The sequence below is a fragment of the Manacus candei genome, unplaced genomic scaffold (assembly GCF_025592945.1).
Source record: "Manacus candei isolate 608988 ecotype Guabito, Panama unplaced genomic scaffold, ASM2559294v1 h1tg000050l, whole genome shotgun sequence".
NCBI classification, from domain to species: domain Eukaryota; kingdom Metazoa; phylum Chordata; class Aves; order Passeriformes; family Pipridae; genus Manacus; species Manacus candei.
In genome coordinates, this window is record NW_026138098.1 from 34,044,798 (window position 1) to 34,065,358 (window position 20,561).

Consider the following 20,561-nt stretch of genomic DNA (forward strand, 5'->3'; position numbering starts at 1 on the left):
GGACTCAGTGGACTTGGTGCTGCTCGGTCTGACTTTGGCTGAGAAGTACAGCAAGAGCAGAGGGCTCAGGGGATAGGTGACAGGAGGAAGGCTGTTTGTCAGGTGCAAATTGGTATAACTGCACTGAATTTGATATAGTCACAATGATTTACACCTTCTGGATCTGACCCTGTGTGCCTATTTCAGTCCCCTCTGTTAGTGGTTTAAACTCTTTCCTTTTAATCCTGTTCTTTCACAGGGTCAGTGTGCAGAGTACCCGCACAGGGTAAGTCATTAGTGTTATTATCCTCTGTCCCGTGCCTTCCTGCATGTTAATCCTCCCTCGTTTGAATGGCTTTTTGTTGTAAGTAGAGATCGTCTCATTAACAAGATGCGTCATCTGGGCCCCGAGGGCAGCGCTCGGCTGATTGATGTGTTTCACAGAAAAGCAGCAGATAAGGTTTTCCAGGAGGGATGTTGGTTCTCCGGTCTGTTCCTGCCCACCGGGGCTGACCCCTAGATATCTGCTGTCATTGCTGCTTCCTGGAGATTTGTGCTGGAGAAGGGAAGGTCTTTGTCCTCACCCCAAAACCCAGTGAAACCTGAGGTTTCTGGAGAAGTAGGGGTCACTCACATCTTGTGCTGCTGCACCAGCTCCGTGCTGCTTCCACAGCCTCTGCGGTGGTTGTGTGGCCAGGAGCAGTGTGGGGTTTGCAGACCTGGGGGAAACTATCATCATCCCTCCATTTTTTCTTCTCCCTCATGGTGGTTTCACCCCTGCATAGAGGCAAGAGGCTGTGCTCCCTGACCCACCCACAGTGCTCTGGCTGGTCCCTGTGCCGGTCCCCAAGCCTGGTGGACTTTCTGCCTGCAAGGAAGAGGTTGAGAGGGAGGGTTGATACCAGCAACCATTTAATGAAAGCCAGGATGTTGCCCCACTTGCCTCTTCATTCTGGCCTGGCCGGCATCCACAGCCAAGAGCAGAGAGAGTACATCATAGGGTTTGAGGGGATTTAACCAGTTCTAAAAACAACCAGAGTGCTGAAAATCCACTGGAAATGCATTGGAACGACATCATATGAAGTGGCTGGAATTTGTAATCTGGGTGTACAGGGAGACAGGCTTAAGAGCTTTCTGTTTATTTTTGACGGGCCCCTGGATAATTAGCTGGGCTCTGGTCCCTGGCCCCGAGGGAGCAGGGCTGGGATGCTCGGAGCAGCAGAGCCAGTGGAGAGAGAGCTTGGCTGGCAGCAAGGGAGAAGGGAGCTGTGCGTATGTGCCAGTCCCGGTGCAATAACAGCCGGTCAGCTGTGTTTATTTAGCGAGCGGGCTCACGAGATTGTTATGTTAAAAAGAAGCTAACAACAGTGCTCACCGAGCATCGTCCTGGGTCATGTTACAGCCCTTGGCTTCCACTGTCCCCAGCGCTCAAGGTGAAAAGCAGTGGCAGACCCAAAGCAATACTGGGAAGGGAGATGCAGCTGCTGCATCCCTGGAAGTAGCCTAGGCTCGGGCTTGGGGGCAAAGGCACGCTGGTTTGGTGGGCCGGGGTTGTAGGGTGACACACTGCAGGGCTGTGACAGCGTGAAGGGGATGGGTGCAAAGCTTCACATCTTAGCAGTGTTTCCTTGGCTCTCAGGGAGGTACTTTTGGTTGCATGAGGCAGCAAGTTCAACATTTTCAAAAGCCTATGAGTTGTTCCAAGGCAGAGACATGCTCATGGGAAAGGTGACTGTCCTCAAATCAACTCAAGAATGGGCTGTGCTGAAGGCTCTGGTCACAGACTGTGCAAGCTCAGGGAGCCAGAGGCACAGACCAGTCAACAGAGGTGCAGTTCTCTTTCTTCCTCCCTGAATGAAAATTAGGATGTTGTAAAAATGCTACACAGCTGACTGAATTGCAATTTATTCTTGCTTTTCTGTTTGACAAGGTTCTTTGTCAGATGTTCTGGGTGAGGAAATGAAAACCAGCATCCTGAAAAACCAGGGATGTTGTTTCAGTTTTGTTTCATCTTTGTTTTTGTAGGAAGGAAATACAAAGTCAGGCTATATGCCTTAGCTCTTGCTGTAATTTCTATTTTTTTTCTGTATAAGTCTGTATGGCCTGCACTGCTGTGAGGGACGAGCCCAGGCATTGGGGTGAGATGGCCACTCGAGCTGCTCGAAGTGCTGCTTGGGGGAAGGGGGGATGAGCTGTGCTCTGTCTGCTCTCAGAAATGCCGTGTGTGTCTAACTGACCCCGTTTGTCTCACGTGTCTTCACTGTTCCCCAGGAATATCTAAGTACCACCCTTGCAGCCCTGCGCTCTAACCAGATCCTTACACTGAAGGTTTGTGGGTAATAGTCTGATGTGACCCAGTTCTGAAGCAAAGGCATGAGGATGTGACTTCAATATTGCACATTGCCTTCTGAAAAAACTTCCCATTGGGACACAGAGGAGGCAGGGCAGGAGCTGGGTGGGAGAGCCTTCAGATTTCTTCTCTAAACTCTCCCACTTGCACCTGAATCCATTGCTGGGTCTTGTCTTGCCTCTGTTTTTTTCCTCCTTATCCTTTTCGGTGTTCTCCTTCTGCTTCTCTGTAAGCTGCATAATATTTCAGATACCCTTCAGCGCTTGAGGAGCCAGTCAAAGCCAGCTCAGCTGGCTCTCCTGAGCTATGGGGCCTCCTGAACTGTCTTCTAGAAAGGGATAGAATTGCCTTTGGATAAAATCAGCCCAGCTGAGTTTCCAGCAGCACTGCTTCTGGAGCGATAGCTTGTGGCTGTCAGGATCGAAGCATTCAAACACAACCACTTGATCACAATGCTGCAATATTGGGTTGCCTCTTCTCTTTGCAACAGGACTGGATCCTTGCTTTCACTGCGCACAAGAAGGACAATGTTCAATGGGATTAAAGTGCGCTGCTTGGAAGCGTGCGGTGACTGTGGTGGGAGACGGGTGGGCACACCTCTGGGATCCGAGCACACAGCTCACACGGGGAATGGCGCACACGGGCACGATTTTGTGTCTGAGCACAGAAAGCCTCTCCCTGTGTAAATCAAGAGCAGCTTCAATGGAAAACTGATAGCAACAGGAAAGTGGATCAGGCCAGAGGAGCATTCCTGGGCCTGGAGCCGGCACGGTGGGTGCCAGGCTGACAGCAGCGTGCATGCAAGTGGAAACTGGATACAGCAGAAGGATGAACAAATGCTCCTGAGCTTTAGTGCATTTGATTTCTGTGTGTCCGGGTCAGCTTTGTACCCTAAGGCAGCATTCCTGGCTATAAGCAGTCAGAGGGTGATGTTACTGTTGAGCAGAAAAAGCAAAGCACCGGCTACCAAGGCAATGTCCTTCTGCAGAAAACTGCCATTTGGATAGTTGCCCCAAATCTGATGATGAGAAATTAAGAGAAACAGTCTCATCACTGCAGATCTTAGCAGAGCCAGTGGGGGTATGTCTTGCAGTGAACAGTGCCTAAGGATATCAGCGGAGCTGAGTTAAAAACCCCCTGGGTAAGCTGTGTTTCTGAGCAGAGGAAGCTGTAAAAGCTCTGTACAGTGGGAGCATCGAGATGGTGAGTGGCCACCCTGCACTTGCCAGGCTGGCACTGCCAGTCCCTCTGTGAGCAGCGTGGGGAGCTCAGAAGTCTGCCCGCAGGTCCCTGTGCTGTGCTCATGCTGGGCTTTATTTTCATGGCAATCTCTCTGTTCCCCTCTTCTCTGTTCTCTCCCCTGGCTACTCTCTGACTCTCGGTGCCCTAATGGCCTCCTTTGCCCTGTGACCTTCTGGTTTGATCTTCTTCAGCTGTTGCCTCTCCTCAATTCAGTGCGGCTGGCTCCACCTCCGGTCATAAAGAGACGCACTTTCCAGGTAGACTTCTCCTCCTCATTGCCTGTTTCTAAGCTTATCCTGATGCTTGCCATTAATCAGCTTGCTACCTGTCTTTCTTCCCCTACAGAGGGGTTTCCAAGAGTTTCAGGCAGAGCTGAGGGACTTTCTTTGAAGCAGAGGAAATCTTTGATGTGATAATGTTGCTAAAAAGAAATGCAGTGAAGCCAGTTTTTTAAACTGAAAGAAATGGGCCATGAAACTGTTCTTAGGGCTGTCGACAAGCAGCCTCCTCCCTAAAGGAGTCAGTTCCTGCATATTCAATCTCCAGAAGAGGTTAGAAACCTCTTGCTGAAATGCAGCTAATGTCTGTGAAATTTAACTGAGATGAATGAATAGGCAAACGCTTCTTCTGAGGACTAGTCTAGTCTGAGGCACTTGGGAAATGTGTTTAAATAAGCTCTTAGAATGGTTTCATTAAGTTGCATTAAATCTTTGTGTAAACACATTTATTTTTGTTTCCAGGACCATAATTCATGTTTAGTTTATTTTGGGAATTAATTCATAAAGCGAATTACGGACATATGAATAGTGAATAAGAGTGTCCATAGTCAGAGTTCATGTGGCTTTTAATGAGCCCTCTTTAAGCTCCCTCATTCCATCAATTGGGATTAACTCTCCGTGTGGACAAACCGCTGTACTTACCCCGTGAAGTGTGCTGGGCACTCTCTGTTAAGTGGCTGGGTTTTGTCACCCTGCTGCCTGTCTAGACAGTTGGATGCTAGCAGGGAACTGTAGGATGCAATTAGAGACCTTTACCATGAGGTGCCCGGTCCTTGCCCAGCGCTGGACAAATCTTGACCTGACCAGTTGAGCCTGTGCTTTCAGTTCAGTTTCTATCGATTCAGCATTTGCACCACACAGAGCCCCATGGCTTGCACTGTTTGCCCTTTAAAGTGACAGTCTGGAGAGCCAGGCCAAGGACTGACCTCTTGGGAAGGCTTTGAAAGCTGAAGTTCCTCTCCAGGATGAAGTGGGAAACTTGAATAGCTGCCCTACGTCCTGTCGTCAGCCAGGGCTGCAAATTCCCTCTGTCCGCAGAGGCTTTAACTTCACCGGAGAGTTTTGCCATGATCTGTTTTGCTGTTGCTGTTTCGTTCTCTAAGTGCAACAGAGTGTAACCCGCCCCTACAGGTCTGCCAGCACCAGGCAATTCCAGGAGCCCAGCGTATGAATACTAAGAAAAAAAGTGAGGCTGCAAAATGAATGTAGTGCCAGTGCCTGGAAAAGAGGAAAGCCATGCTGCTGCCTCTGAGCACATCAGCTCTGCCCAAGGGCTGGGGCTTAGCCGAGAGAGGGGCTGAGCAGGGTCCTGTGTGAGGAGGCTGAGCAAGAATTGCAGTGCGGGGGCACAGTCAGGGTGGTTGCCTGGCGTTTAAAAGAACTGAAAAGTAGCTACAGTCAATGGCTAAAAATATAGAATGACAACTGAAGAAAATGACACCTGATCTCCCACTTACTGTATCCACCTACTGTCTGGTCAGCTCTGTGGGGGTCCTTTTGTGCTGAACACATTAATAAGACTATAATGATGTGGTAATAATGCTTTGTGTGTTTAGGGATCTGCGTGGACGGGCACTCTCCTCAACAAAACACACTCTAAGACAGCAAAGCAAGGGTGATGTGAATGGGAGTTTGGGTGAGCTCCTTCCAGCTGCTCCCTATGCTGGGGCAGGGCTGCTGCTCTTCCCAGCACCTTGTCCCCTGCCAGCACCCCTTCCCAGCACTGTGCTGCATTAGTGCCCTAAATCTGGAGCATGGACTGGGCTGGCAGAGAGCAGCTGAGGTGGGAATAGGAGGGAGAGCCAAAGTGAGATGGGCAAAAAGCCCCCTTTGCCTTCCCATGGTGCACCCATGCTGGGGGTGCTGTAAGATGGAGTGGGAGGGAAGTATCTGAAGTTGGAATGAGAGGTCAAGGCATGAGGAAATCTAGGAATATACTCCAGCGTCCTCCCAACATCTTCATTAGATCCAAAATTACCTTCCACATTTAAAAGCTATGAGACCATTTACAGGACAGTTGAATAGCACTGAGTGTGGAGGATAGTGAAGCTTAGGAAAGATCCTGTGTTCCCTTGCATGGGCCATAGGATACACTTAAAAAAATGGGGGAAAGTGAGGATGCCCCTCCTACCTGGCCCAGCAGGCTTCCCAGTGTGGGCTGTGGGTCCAGTGGTGAGGAGCAGGAGAAGAGCTGTGGCTCTACACATGACTGAGCTTCTTGTGAGCCTGGCCCACGTGTTGGAAATTTTCTTTTAAATAAAGCTCATGGAAGAAGGGATGAAATTTGCAGCTTATTACTTTCATCTATCATTCTAAATAAAGCAAACATCCCTGTATCTGCATGTTTTACTAAAGGCAGCCAGGACAAACAGCACACTTGGTAGGAACACATGCAGGGCACAGATTTCATGCGTCCTCCTGCAGTGTATAAGGCTGTAGAGAGGATAAATGCAGTGGAGACCCAACTGCACACCTAGTGATTTTTAACTGAGAAACAGCCATGTTTGATTTCTGGCTTCCCATGGATCCACCAAGTAGCGTTTTTCAAATTTAACTTGGATCACTAACAGTGATCACCGTCATGCTACTTTATCCAGGGAGGGGAGCCTGTGAGACGAACAGCGCAGCGCGGGTGCCTCAGGATCTCGCTGGATTCATCAATTATGGATCAGCAGTCTGGTATTCAAACGTGGCGCTTCCAACCCACTGTCTCCTCAGCGCCGCTGGGTCCCACGTCCAGGTCCTTGGGGCCAGATGACATTGCTGAGGCATGAGCCACAGCCCCCGAACGGCTACTGAGGGCCTGGGGAGGAACCGGCTCAAACGGCCCCGTGGCAGAGAGCTTAAAATGGCAGGTGGCTCGGCAGCACTGCCTTGTTAAATCTTAGAAAAACAGGCTATGCCTGGTGCACATGGGCCTGCCTTGGGTGGGCTCCAGAAATGCCATGATGATCGTGTTATTTTCTTTTGGGTTTGTGGCATTTCTACTTTTGGTCCTTGGCAAAACAGAGGGAGTGTTGTCCAACAAATATAGCATGGGGGAAAAAAATAGGCTGAGGTAAGACACTGCGGGTTTGCCTGGAAGTGCCAGTGTGGTCATGGGAGGCTTTGCTTCACATGTGACTGTCAAGTGCTTTGGAAAGCCTCCTCAGAGGCTCAAGAGACGTCGGTCTTTCGCATAAATATTGTACTTGACCGACTCAATGAAGAAAAAGGTCTCTTTGGACTGCTCTGTCATCTATAGATCCCTTTAGAAGAGAGGTCTGATCAGGCAGCTTTGGATGTCTTTGCAAACCGTAGGGTGCTAGCTCCTGCCACCCAGGCAGCCCAGCCATCCTCAGCAGGGCTCTCCATCACTCTTGGAAACTTCTCCTGGCACTAACCTGTGACTTGCTTCTACCTCATCTGCTTCAGCCAGGCTGGTCTGCCTTGAGGCCTTGGGGTGGTGGTGTGAAGGGTTTGCTCTGCCAGCTGATAACCTCTTGCTTTACAAACCACAGGGTGAACAAGGACAAGCGGGGATCCAGGGTCCCCCAGGGCCCCCTGGACCACCAGGGCCCACTGGACCGGCTGGACCTGAAGGAACCCCAGGACGTCCTGGGCCAGTTGGACCCCCTGTAAGTCCAATTACTGAAAAACAAATTCTTCTGCTTCCCCTTCCCCTGGGGCACAGGCAATTTCCTCTGGCCTCTCTTGCCTCCGCTGAAGCTGAGATAGTCACGGACAGGAGACTTGCAGAGGATGTGGATGTGTGGAGAGGATGAAGTTCCCAGGAAGGAGGGGAGCGGGAGGGAAGGCGGAGGTGTGCACAGGGCACTGCTGCTATCTGGGCACACAGTGGGTGACACCAGGCTCATTTCCTCCTTCTCAGACCCTGCAGAGGGCCCCGGAGAGGAAGTAACACGAAGGGTGTAATTGTGCTCAGAACAGAAACCTGACTGATAAGAATCCCTGCCACCCCTTTGAAGTCCCTGCTCTAGCAAGCAGCCAAGGAGGGAGAGGACAGAAGCACCATTTATAAAGTCATACCATTGCTAAATGGCAGGGGACAGGGCAGAAAACCCTGCTAATGTACCTCTCTCTTGTAACAGGGCAGAGTGGGAGAACCTGGGAAGCCTGGCAGAGACGGAAAGGTGGGTACCAGGAACCAGCTCCGTTCCTGGGAGCTGCAGGGGGAGACATGGCACACTGGCTCTGCAGCCTCTGCAGAATGAAAGGAGTTTCCATCTCAAAGAGTTTTCAAGGCCTGCTAGCAGGACAAGCAGGTCTTTTCCCCAGAGGCAAAAGCACCTCTCCACATGTAGTACCGGAGTCAGGGATCCTGTAAGCATCCTATTTCTCTCTGAGCTCTGAGGAGCCAAGGATAGGATGGCTGAACACTTGAATTGCCATAAGCAGGCAACATCAAGGGTGGTATAGGCATCAGAGCATATCTAGAGTAGTTTCCCCCTTCTGTCTGCTCACATACAGCTCTGCCACGGATATTTTGTTTATTTATATTTACATACACACATATCTGGTATGTTTCATGGTTCATATCAGGTTTGCTTATTTCTCATTTAAAGACATGAATGGTTTGTTTGTTAATATATTCTCTCTATTTAGCTGCAAATGCCTGATTTACTCCAGAGCTGCACAGTGGGTACAAATTTCCCAGGCGAGCCAGAGAAGCAGAAAAGGTTCTAGAGCGTAATGCATAAGGCAAAGCAGCTCTTTGGTTTTCAGATTCAGCTTGATCAAACCTGGGGAGATGGAGCACTACAGACATGGATTTATTTGAGTGTATGGGTTAAGACAGTATTCATCTACATGAAGAATAGATTGGGGGTGTTTGAGCTCACCAGCATAAATCATCTCTGTAAATCATCTCATTTCAAACCAAAGCAGCCAGCGTCTCCTATCACCCTGCAGTCCATGTAATGTCTACGTTTGCCAACCCCAGTGTCTGTTTTGATTTTATCCACAGGGCTTACCTGGGCCTCCTGGACCAAAGGTGAGACATCTCACCTCATTTAGAGGTGTAGCACAGTGATAAACGGGGATGGATACTCCTGGTGAGGACAGATGTGTACATTTTGACGGATGGAGGAGGGGAAAGGAGGTTACATCAAATCGCTGAGAAAGATTTCTGACCCAGCTCAGCATTGCCTTTGGGGCCCAGCCCGTGTGCTGATTCATGGGTTTTGTCCAGGCGACACGTCTGAGTTGCATCTTGACTGAGCCAGGCACGCCTCATCAGCCCCTCTTGCAAAATTGTTTGCCACACACAGCTTTATTGGCTTCTTCCATTCTCAAAGCATTTCCCAGCGCTTCAGGAATGGATTTTGCAATGCTATTGTTAACTCCGCCACGGGTTCCCATTTATTCACTTGCCAAAGTGCGAGGAGGGGGGTGGTTGTTGTTGTTTTTCAGCTGCAGCCACCCACCCTAATTAGTTTTTATCTGAGATATGTAGCCAGGGTGAGGAGATGGGAACCATGGAGCTGGGGCACAGAGCTGGCACGTGTTATCCGGCTGCCAGGGCTTACTGTGCCTTTCCTGCCAGGACTCAGCCCAGTGCAAGTAATGGTGACCCGTGGGTTTGAAGGGTCAGGAGCTCAGTGGAGTTGCTCTGAGCAAAAGAGGAATTTCTCCCCCTGGAATGCCCTCCCATCCCAGCAGTAAGTCAGGGAAAAGAGCAGAGATTTGTCCTTCTCAGGCCAAGCCTCACTTTCTTTTGTCTTTTTGCCTTTTGCAGGGAGAGGCTGGGATTCAGGGATACCCTGGCAGAAAGGTAAGAAGGGGAGCTCCAGTGCTGTTAAACGAATTAAGTGCACTGATGCCCTGTGGAATCATGGCTGCAAATCAGTGGACGACTCTGGAGCCCTCTGTGGAGCTCTGCTCCCACTGGACATGGGGCTCTGGCAGGCCCACAGATCTCTTCCTGTCACCCACATCAGGAGAGCCTGGGCCCAGAGGTGTCTTTAACTCTCCAGCAGCTATGAAACAGAGTCCCCGTGTGTGTGCCCCTCTACACCCACATCCAGGCTGAAATGCAGGTCTTGTTTATCCAGACCTGAACAGGAGGCTGGAAAGGGCCAAATCCCTGGCTGTGTACTGCTCTCTGGAATACAGGAAAGAGTCCTTAACCTCCTCCAGGTTAAGAGGCAGAAGCTGGCAATGTCCGAATGCCTTCAGCAGCAGCTGATCAGCAGCAGGGTTGTCAAGGCCGGAGGGTGTAATGAAGAGACAGAAAGAGAGACAGGGGAAAGACACAAGGAAGATCAAAGGGGAGAGAGAGAATAAAGAGATGTTAGCTGGAGAAGGGGAAGGTGAATGTTCCCAGCAGGCAGGAGTCCTGTGTCCCCTGTTATCTCCACCTTGCTTTATGGGTGCTCTGCGAGTAAAATGGCAAGACCTGAGAGCTTTTTAATTAGATCTGTATAAACTGAGAAGTTTTTGTTATGTCAGGAAGTGGAAATTATAGCCCCTGCAGACCACAGCCCACTTCTGCAGACAGACACAATTTATTGCCCCTTCTCCCGGTGAACTGTTGGATTTTCCATTAGGAGCCCATCCTGTTCTGTGTGCGCTGGGCGGGCGGTCCCGGCAGCGACCTCACAGCGAGGGCTTCTGCTACCAGCTCCTCTTACACAAAACCACTTGTCTGGCTAATTTACTTCCGAGCAAAGAGCCTGCACTGATCTTGGAGGAATGAGCCCAAGGTTGTGACCTTTCTCTGGGAAAGGTGGAAGGAATAGATGAAAGTAGGGGAGCAAATCCTAAGAAAAGGGAAAAGAAAGCAAAATGTAGGGGAAAATTGTTAACTCAGATATAATACAGGATACGGGACCACTCCCTTCCCGACATTTCACACACATCTTTTGTGATGCAGAATGGCGCTCCTCTCCCAGAGAGACCCAGGTGGTAGGTTGGTGTGTGGGAGGCACCTCAGTGTGGGACATCCCTCTCACACCTCTGCTGATCTTCCTGGCAACCCACAGTTCCTTTTCTTGCTGCTGTGTTCGCTCCTTCCTCCATTTTCTTCTCTTCCTCAGGGTGAGGTGGGCGAGTCAGGCCTGCCCGGTGCCCGTGGCCTCCCTGGAGCCTCTGGCCCCAAGGTAACCCTTAAACTCGAGTCAGTGGGGGCATCTCCCAAGGGCAGATAACTGGCCCACAAGGCTAGAGTCAACTAAAGGATGTCAAAGGCTGGGGACTGGAGGCAGTTCTCTAGAGCCCGTCATGAGCCATGTAACCAGGAACACTTGCTCCTGAGTGGGGAGCCTGGGCAATTGTTGGCCAAGGTGATTTCATGCTATCTGAACCAGTACCTGCACAGGGCTTCATTATAGAATAAAACTGACCCAGCCTTTAGAGGCTTTTGCACCAGGGTTGAGGGAATGGGCCATGAAACATTTTGACGGTTTCTACACCCAAATCATGTGGAAGAACATTAGTATGGGTGACCTCCAGCATCTACTCCAGAAACCTAAACTGCCTTGCATTCCCCGGGAGGGGTGGGCTGCAGCCAGTGCTTGGGCTGGTACCGTGTTGCTGTCAGGAGAACCAGAGGCCTGGGGTTGCATTATCACACCCCTCTTTTGGCTGCTTTCTCTCTGTCCCTCACTGTTATGATTGCTTGCTCAGTTACTCTTTATGTTCACTGTCCCTCTCTCTGTTCCCCCCCCCTTCTCTCTCCTTTGCTGGGCAGGGTGAAAAAGGGGACGCTGGCATAAAGGTAGGCATGAGGAATATGTTTCTCTAAGGCGCGGTAGATCACCTGGGAGATAGATACTGCTCCTTGGGCTGATGGATTGCAAGGGGAAGTTGGGTCCGAGGCAGCTCTGTGGGGTATTTAATGGAGTGCACATCTGTGCTCTGATTAACCACAGACAGGCACTCTGAGCTCAGGCAATAAAAGCAGCCTTTATCCGTTCGGTGGAATTCGATTCTTACCAAAGGCATTTCTCTGACTATGAAGCTTGCTAGTGATTTGTTACATCTCTCTATTTGATGGGCTAGGTTGGGGTTTCCTCATAAAATCTGGTTAGCTGACGCATCAAATCCGCTCAAACTCTGCAACTCAGGCTGAGGTTTGGCACCAGGCGTTTCTGTCTGTTTCTGGACACTTTTTACAGGCTCATATGGTCTGTGCCCAGATGTTATCTATTTGACTGAAATTTACTGTACCCATATATTTAAAGTATATTACTCAATGTAGGCTGTGCTTAAAACATTACAACATTGGCTAGTGTTCATGGCAGTCAGAGCACACTGTGTCATTCCATACATCTTAAACATCACGAGGAAAGACCGGTCCTGTAATACTTGGAAAAGCATTAGCTGTGACACGTACATTTCAAGTATTTAGTGCGTGGCATGCGGCTCATTTATCGTGCAGCACATACACTTTCTATATCTTTTCCATCTGGGTGGATTATTGTTTGAAGGGAGAAAAGGCCCCTTCAGAGGTTACCAGGGATGTGTAACGTGGAGTTTAAAGAAATGTTCTTAGGGAATGCAGGATCTGGGTCCATAGTTGAATAGAGCAATAGCAATTGCCTTCCTACAAGAAAACTATACCTCCTCAGAAATACTGAGATGCCTGTACAGTCCAAAGGTTCCCTGTGTCCATCTCCACATCAGTGTAATTCCATCAAGCACAAAGGCATCGCTCCTGTTTGTGCCAGTGTGAATAAAGGTGGAATTGCACCCAGAACTGATGTTTTGGGGCTCAGAGTTTGTTTTCATCTCTCCTGTTAAACAGAACTGGGGGACTGAAGTCATCGAGTGTAGCCTGGGGGGGAAGGAAAGGCTGGAAGGGGAAGTCGTGTTTCACCCCTGCTTATACTGCCATGTTTCACTGCCAGCAGACATCTGCTCTGCTTGTGCACATCTAACCAGCCCTTCACTAGATCTCTGGCAAAGGGAAGTCTCCAGGTATTACAGTGATGTCTCAGGGCCATCCACAGGCAAGAGCCTTCCCCCACTCAGGGTCATGCTGGAGACACACTCTTCCTACTTGGCTCCTTATTCATCCCATGTCGCAAAGAGCAGAGATGAAACCGGAGACACTTTTTCGTGATACTAAATTGCTGCTCCAAAGGGGCACCTCCCCAGACCCAAAGGGGCGTCTTCTTTCACACACAGACTTTAATTTGGTATTGTCAGGATCACTTTTCTCTCAACTTCCTTTCTTTTTGCTCAGAGGAGTTGAAAGGGAAGTGCAGAGGTACCCTTAAATCAGCAGCCAGACCTCACCCAGTAGCAGCTCTTGAGCGTCCGACAGCACGTGCATTTGTTGTCTTTGGAAATTGCTTCTTTCTTGTTGTCTCCCACCTAAGAGGATTGATTTAGATTCTGGAAGACTTTTAATGCTTCCAATGTTGGATCCAATTATCTAGGCTAGATTCTAGCTTCTCTTAGCTTTGAGGAGCCCTGGACAAACACTATTATTCATGGTTTAGCTGTCATGACCAATTTTGCATGGGATATCACTGCTTTGGCTGGCAGTGAAGAACATCTCAGGCCTGAAGAGGTTTGCTAGTATAACACAAAGCCGGTGCTAATTTAACCACCTCTCCCCACCCAGTGACAGATGCGGCACAGTTTAGATTCTCTCTCTGTGGCCTCGTACTTTGATCCTGTAAGGACCTAAATCTGTGTCCCATAGAGGTCATTAGCCAGTGATTGTGATCACCTGGGCCTCTTGAATGAGCATTTGACTCACTGCCCCCAGCCTGTCACATTCAGCTTCACTGATGTTTTCTTTTTTCTGAAAGGTCTGTAGGATGAGGCTTTTTGTCATGCTCTGAGGAAGAGGAGCAATAAATAAAGTGCCCACAGCCTTGCTATATAACCCCCTCATAATCTGCCTCTCCCCTCACGGAGCAATAAGGAAGGGTGTCTGCTTTAATTGGGAGCTAACGAGCTAATCAGCCTGGGGCTTCACTGGCACCCCGTGGGGATAAAGCTGCTCACACCAGGTGGAGGGTAAGCGAGTGTGAGGGGAGAGGTGTAGCCTAACTTTTCGGGAGACACGGGAGAGGTGTTTCCTAAGTCGGCGTGAAGCTTGCGAGAGCTGGGAGATGCTGCTGATTGCCTTCCTGGAGCCCACTGGGGACTTGTGGTGGGTGTTTTGCCTTTTGTACCCACCTTTGGTGATGTTTCCGAGCTCTTGGCTTGACTGCACCGTTCCGGTGCTGCTTCTGATGGGCTGCTGCTGTCTGGCTACAGCGCCCTGTGCAGCTCGGAGGGCACCGGGGGACCACAGAGGGATCAGCCCAGCGGGTGCTCGCTGCGCTACAATGGCTTTCAAACACATAAGGGTTTAAAGATGTTTTGGAGATGTTTTTCTCTGGCTCCGGGATTTCATTCTGCTCTTCAGTGGTGCAGTGTCACGTTTGCTGCTCCCACTCTCTAATTAGCTCTAGTGCCTGTGTGATCCTGCCGGTGCCGGGGCAGTGCCAGCGGGCTGAGGCCATCTTCAGAAAACACAGGGTGGGGTGGTTGCTCTGTAACTTGCCCCCTGTGGGGGGTTACCCTGCTGCCTCTCGCTGAGGGGGCTCTGCTTGTGCAGAGCTAAATAATTAAGCATCTCTTCAGGCAGGCAGTTCTTCCAGGAAAGTCTCTGGGATGAGGAATTACTGTCACAGTCAGGGCTGCCCTGTGGGAATGGTCTCTGCAAACAGCGTGGGTGCCTCCCAGCAGAAAGCACTGGTCTTCTTTGCTTGATCTCACTTAAAAAAAACAGGGAGCATAATTGGGAAGGACAGTGAGAGAGTGGTCCCCATTTTCCATTACAAAGCATTCGTAATTATTGCTTTACAGCTGAAAATAGGGTAGTTAAGTATGTTGTACAGGGCAGGAAGTGCTCACACTGCCTCGATTATGTGTATTATGGTATTAGAAGGTATTTTACAAAATATAGTTCACAGGATGGCACAATTACAAACAGTGCTTTTTAAAAAAGCATACACATATATCCCTGCTGAATAGTCTTTCCAAGCAAGGACTAAACACCCAGAACAAAGCAACAACAGCATGCATATTGCCTGAAGAGGTTTTATTTTCCAGTTATCACCAGACAAAATTCAGGTTAACAATACAAAGGCAAGCCTTGGATTCTCTGCTTCTCCAGATAAGTTTGTTTATCCTGTAGTCACTGCAGACTGACTCCCTGTGCCCCTGCAGCATGCCATGCCATGTGGCAGCAGGATACAGAGACTGTGGCACTCTAGTGGGGTTGGTCATGCTATAAGCAACAGGCTTGAAAGGTGCCACTGAAGGGAAAGGTCTCTGGTTAGGACAGTCGGTTGGGTGAGAGTCAGGTGGGGAGAACGGGCCATGTCTCATCTCGCCCAGGAGGGTTTCTCATCACCTGTGCCCTGGGCACTCTGCACGGAGCCCTGAGAGGACTCATCTCCTGTCTCCTGCTCTCTTTCTCTGTGTGTCTTGCTCTGCTTCCAGGGGGAGAGAGGCATGCCAGGGCTGCCAGGAAGACATGGCTCTAAGGTACCTTGTAACCAGAGGAGTGATGCTTGTCTGCCTGATCTCACCCATAGCACTCGCCTGTCCCTGATGCACAAGCATCGCCTGGAGTTGTGTGTGTGTCCGTTAGTTAGTGACTGTCCTCAGCTGAATTATTTCTGCTTCTAAATTGCAAAACATAGGGCCTAATTTATGCAGGGGATGGTGGGGAAAGAAGTGTTTTAGCAAGCAAATGGCATGCCCAGTCCAAGGATGACTTGCAGCATCAGGATCTTAATGCTTTACGCCAGTGAGAGCGGCCAGTGCCAGTAGGGAATTGGTGTTTTGTAAATTGGGGGTCCCAGGTGACCGCAGCAAATGTGGGATCAGCAGGGCCAACCCAGACTAATGCAGTGGTGAATCAGGGTCAGTGTGTGAGCAACCTTGCATGTCTGTGCCTTGCAGTTTAAGGATAAATACTAGAGAATAACCTCATCCACACTCACTGCCATCTGAAGGCCGAAGAGTGAGGAACAGGCATCCCACCTGCACTGCAAAAGCCTAACCCAAAGCTGCTTGCTGCACATTATCCCTTTTCATGGCTCTAGCCTGTATCCACTGAAACCTACTGACCCTGAGACAATCTGGAATGCTTTTCCCCCCCATTTATTGCATAGAATCCCTGATCTCCATCTTCTGTCCTTGTGTTTTTTAGCTTTTGTCCCCGATTTCTGTTTCAGAAAGCTGAGAGGTATGATCCTGCTGCTCTCTGGCTCCCCACTCCTCCTTGTTTGAACTTTTCCAAGCTCTTTTCACTTTCAACTTGGCTCCCAGTCCTCCTCTCTGCCTTGTGCTACATCCCAACCCCTCACGTTCCCTAACTTCTAACACCATTTCACTCCCTGCCCTCTCCTTAGTTGACCCTCATATTTGTTTTTGTAACTTGACCTTTTTGCCAGGACCTAACTACTACTAATACAGGGCGTTCAGAGATTTCAGAGCAGAGGGTTGATAGGGAGACCTGCTTTTTGCATTAGTGCTGTTGAGGGCAATGTGGCAGTGCCTATGGGAGCAGCTGCCGGGGGCTCCAAGGCTCCTGTCTGGGATGGCAGGGCAGGCTGGACCCCACTGTCCTGTGGTGATGCCTCGCTCTGCGCTGCAGAATGACACCTGAATGGCAGATGTGTGGCTTCAGAGCTCTCCTGAAAATGTTTTACTGCAGGGTTTCTCTTCTGTGATAAAAACAGAATGATGGGAAATAGCAAGGCCAAGGCTCTGGGGTACGAGCTGGCCTTTCTCAAGATGCTCGAGCTGATGTATCTGGGCTCAAGCACTGAACTGGGGGTTTGGTCCTTGGTCTGTCTTTGCATTCCTCAGTTATTTGACACTGTTCATCTTGTTGGCCTTTGCTTCATTTGCAAGACTAAAACCAGGATGGGGGGTGGAAATCTGGTTGTCTTGACTGGGTTGTGCTTTGGAGGAGCTTTCTGGAATGCAGAGCCACTGCCACAGGTGAATGACCTGCGCAGGGAAGGAGAGTGTGTGCTGTGTGGTGTTACAGCATTACTTCTGAGTTGTGGAAAGGAAAAGATGTGGATTTTTGCCTTTTTAGTTCCACCTGACTGATGCTGTTTTGCTTTTTAAAATTTTGTGTCTGATTAATTTTCAAACAAGGTGTTCCTGTCTTTCCTCTCTCTGCCAGGGCGCTCCTGGGATGGCCGCTGCAGGGATGAAGGTCAGTTTTACACTGCAGTGCCTTGAGTAGGGCACGGGATGGGGTTGGGAGAGCGCAAGGCGCTGGAAAATGGTCGGACAGCTCCCACTAAAGGGAAATATCAGAACTGCCATGCCTTTGGCAGAGGTACTGGACCTGTCTCCAGCAGCAGCCCTGCTACCCGGCACCGCTCTCGCAGAGATTGGTGAACTCGGATCATCACAGCCTCCCTCAGCCCCAGCTGCACCCGCAGCCTTGCTCTGCCCCTCTGCACGCACAGCTGGGAGCAGGCAAATTCCAGGAGATGAGTCTTGTCTTACTATGCTCCCTGGTGCCTGGTAAGCCTCTTGAAGTACTGCAACACCTTTGTAAAAGCCATTACTCTCAGGTTTGCTGGTTTCTTACAGCAGCCTGGACACTGGCTAATGAAGATAAAACAAACTCCAGGCACAAACGTCTGCACCTAAAGCATTCTTATGCCCTTATTTACAAGCCCAAAGGCCCCACAGATGAAGGCTCTTTTCTCTACTCTGATAGCTCTAGGAGGATTTGTACTCTCTCCTCTGGCTTTTCACTTTATTTTCCTGTCTCTTCCTCACCAGGGCGAGCCTGGGACTCCAGGAGAAAAGGTACTCTCAGAAGGCTTTACTGTGAGCCTGCACTTCTAGTTGGTTTGTGTATCTTTATTTTTTTTTTCCCTCCCGGAGCAGCTGAGGGATGGCTCTGTACTTCCCAGTGCCCAAATCCAGGCCCAAATGGCACCTGCTGGTGTAAGCAAAATGGTAATAGGATACAGGAATACCAAGTGAGAGAGGGACTGTATTGCAAACATTCCCTCCCTCCTACTTCTGTCTGTGTGGGTGGGAATACCCTCCTCCAGCTGCCTGCCTCCTCTCCTCCCTACTCCACAAAACATGCACAGCATGCTTTGCTTAGTGACTATGTTCCCTCTGTCCCTTCCCCATCCCCTTCTGCCTCCCAGGACTTCTGATCCCACCAGCGGCCTTCCCCTGTCCCTGAAGGGGGCTGTTCTGCTGTGCAGTGTCTGCCCATGTTCTCAGTGTAGCCTGACCTGGTCTGAGTTCCCGGGGCAGGCACGGTACAGAAGTACCCCATCCATGAGCTCTCCATCCCTAAGCAGCCACTTTGGCTCCCTGGGAGCAGCTGGCCCCTCTGGTTTGAGGCTGGCTGGGTTGTGTTATAGCGTGTGACAGCCACGTAACAGACACATTCTCTGTCTCTTTTCTTCCCCACAAAGGGAGCTCCTGGAGTCCTAGGGAGGATGGGCCCCCCAGGTTTGCCAGGGAAGAGGGGGCAGCGGGTAGGACATTGTGTGTTTGGACTGGGTGTCCTGGCAGTGCCGTGCTGTGTTCCCTGCGAGCGGGAGCTGGCGGGAGCCTGCTGCGTGTTGAATTATTGTGCTTGCAGGGGATTATGTGTCCTTTGCTGGCTCTTGCCCCCTTGGTGAAGTGTGTTTGCATGTTCCCGCTTGCAGGAGTGGGGGGCTGGTGGCAGGCAGGGCAGCATGAGATGCCTGGGATGTAGTCTTGTCCTGGGAATGATTAAGGACAGTGCCGCCTCTTTTTGACTCCAGAAATAACACCCTACAGAGGGATTCAGTAATCTGACCTCCCTCCTCAAGAAATCTGCTGCTTTGCACCTTAGTTCTGGCAGCACAGGATGTTTTCAGTAGCCCTTATGGACATGTGTATTCAAAATTAGTCCTTGAATGAAAAGTGGGATACTGAGGCAGAATCGGGGATTCACAGAGGCCTGGGACAGGATTAGCCATTATATCTCTACAAAAACCCCAAATGCCCAGCCTTTTCCTTGGGTTCTGCAAATGTTTTTGCTCTTTCCAGGGATAGAAACATTAATTTATGGCAGCAATGTGCACTCTCCAGCAGGGGAGGAAAGCTGTGGGGGTCTTACAGGTGGCTGGAGGCCAAATTACCTTGGAGAAAGGGGTCACTGGGACCCCTAGGATTGCCTGAAAAAAGGATTGCTGCTAGCTAATTATTTTCCATGGAACCACCAGTGCATGTCTGTTCCTGCAGCATTGATGCTCTAGGAGTCTCACTGAGACTCACTGCATGTCAGATGGGTGCCCTTGAGTTCTGATAAGCAGTACCAGCCTCTGCAGGCAGAGACAGGGCTCCAGGAGCCATTGTGGAGAGAGCTGGGCAACATGTGGGGGGAAAGAGGGTTTGAATTGTTCTGTGTAATCTGTACAAGTTGCTAAGTCTTGGAGGTGTGAGGGTTGAAGGTAAGAACACACCTTTCCCTGGTGATGCATTTGAAACATCTTTTCAGGGTAACAGAAACTTCTGATATCTCTCTCTGTCGTGGCAAAATTCGCACTCCCAAACAGGACACTGTGCCTGGAAACCATGGATTTAGCAGCTGGATGGAATGGGGCTGAATAGAACTTAACTTCAGCATAAAGACCACTAATTGAGTTCCAATACTGAAAATATGGCCCAGCTGTCATGGTGAACTAAGCAAAGCCACTTCACCAAGGGAGTGCTGGGTGCCCTCCATTGTTCACTGCCCGTGGCATCCTCTGTGGTGCCTCACACAGCCCAGCCTGCAGCCCTTGCTCTCCAGGCATCATCTTACACCATCAGCTGCTGTCTTAACCACTTTTGCTGCTCTTGTCTTCGCTGCTTTTCACGACCAGTGCGTGTCACAGAGCTTGGCTGCCAACTGAGACGCTGCACTGCCTGTTTTTTGTAAGAGCACGATGAGACTGGGATTTGGAGTTAGGGAAGATGAGCAAGGCATGGAGAAAGTCCTGTGTGCCAAATAAAATTTGCCCTGGGCAACAACTTCTCTGTAAGTATAGAACAGGGAGATCCTGGGCTGAAGAACTGTCAGGGAAAAGGGTTTAGCAGCCTAGAGCGATAAGGAAGATTCTCAGGGGGACCCTGGATCCCTTTCCCACTCACCTTCCTTTGGAGAGAAATGACAATGATGTGTAGAGATAGTCAACAGGAAGGAAGAAAACATTCACTGCTGGAGGATGTCCTGGCTGTGCCTAAAATAAAATGCCTGGGGAGGGGAAGGAGAGTTTGAAACCAGGAGCAGCTCACCCTTTGGCTGCTCCTCCAGAATGAAGAGTCTGCAGAGGCAGCCCTGACCGTGTCTGCTTTGCCAACAGGGTGAGAAGGGACGAGCTGGTGACCCTGGGCTTCCTGGACTCCCTGGGCCGAAGGTTTGTCTCTTCCCTGATATTTTGTTTTTGGTGGGACCACTCTCCTCCCCTTTCCTTCCTCCCTCCTGCGTGGCACAGCTCTCGCACTCTTAGGTGACTGTGGCAGGTGTTCCGCAGCACTCAGCTGGATGTTTGTGCCCCAGGGACGTGAGGGGGCACACAAAGGATGCCTTTTGGTGAGGAATTCCATGCGCTCATGCATGGGGGAGAGGTTGTGGTCCTGGGAATGGGACCATGGAACCACATTCCAGTAACTCCTTGTTAAAAGCATGACCTCAGATGTAACGTGGCATTTCAGCCTCCCTCCAGCTCTAAGATCCTTGTGTAATGAGATGG

General features: G+C 50.2%; 1 protein-coding gene across 20 annotated transcripts in view; it reads left to right on the top strand.

Moving 5' to 3' along the window:
- Window positions 1–20,561, top strand: part of COL13A1 (collagen type XIII alpha 1 chain) — a 95,612-nt gene that overhangs the window by 43,546 nt on the left and 31,505 nt on the right. For 13 of the 20 annotated variants that reach the window (XM_051800281.1, XM_051800282.1, XM_051800283.1 and 10 more), the window contains 13 exons: window positions 239–265; window positions 3,763–3,828; window positions 7,350–7,466; window positions 7,941–7,982; window positions 8,816–8,842; window positions 9,587–9,622; window positions 10,887–10,949; window positions 11,540–11,566; window positions 15,298–15,342; window positions 17,000–17,032; window positions 17,614–17,640; window positions 18,270–18,332; window positions 20,172–20,225. In XM_051800281.1, coding sequence (XP_051656241.1) covers window positions 239–265; window positions 3,763–3,828; window positions 7,350–7,466; window positions 7,941–7,982; window positions 8,816–8,842; window positions 9,587–9,622; window positions 10,887–10,949; window positions 11,540–11,566; window positions 15,298–15,342; window positions 17,000–17,032; window positions 17,614–17,640; window positions 18,270–18,332; window positions 20,172–20,225 — 627 coding nt within the window. Of the gene's footprint in view, window positions 1–238; window positions 266–2,250; window positions 2,308–3,762; window positions 3,829–7,349; window positions 7,467–7,940; window positions 7,983–8,815; window positions 8,843–9,586; window positions 9,623–10,886; window positions 10,950–11,539; window positions 11,567–15,297; window positions 15,343–16,999; window positions 17,033–17,613; window positions 17,641–18,269; window positions 18,333–20,171; window positions 20,226–20,561 lie in introns of all 20 variants that reach the window. The other 7 variants (XM_051800280.1, XM_051800290.1, XM_051800288.1 and 4 more) reach the window with 7 other exon arrangements.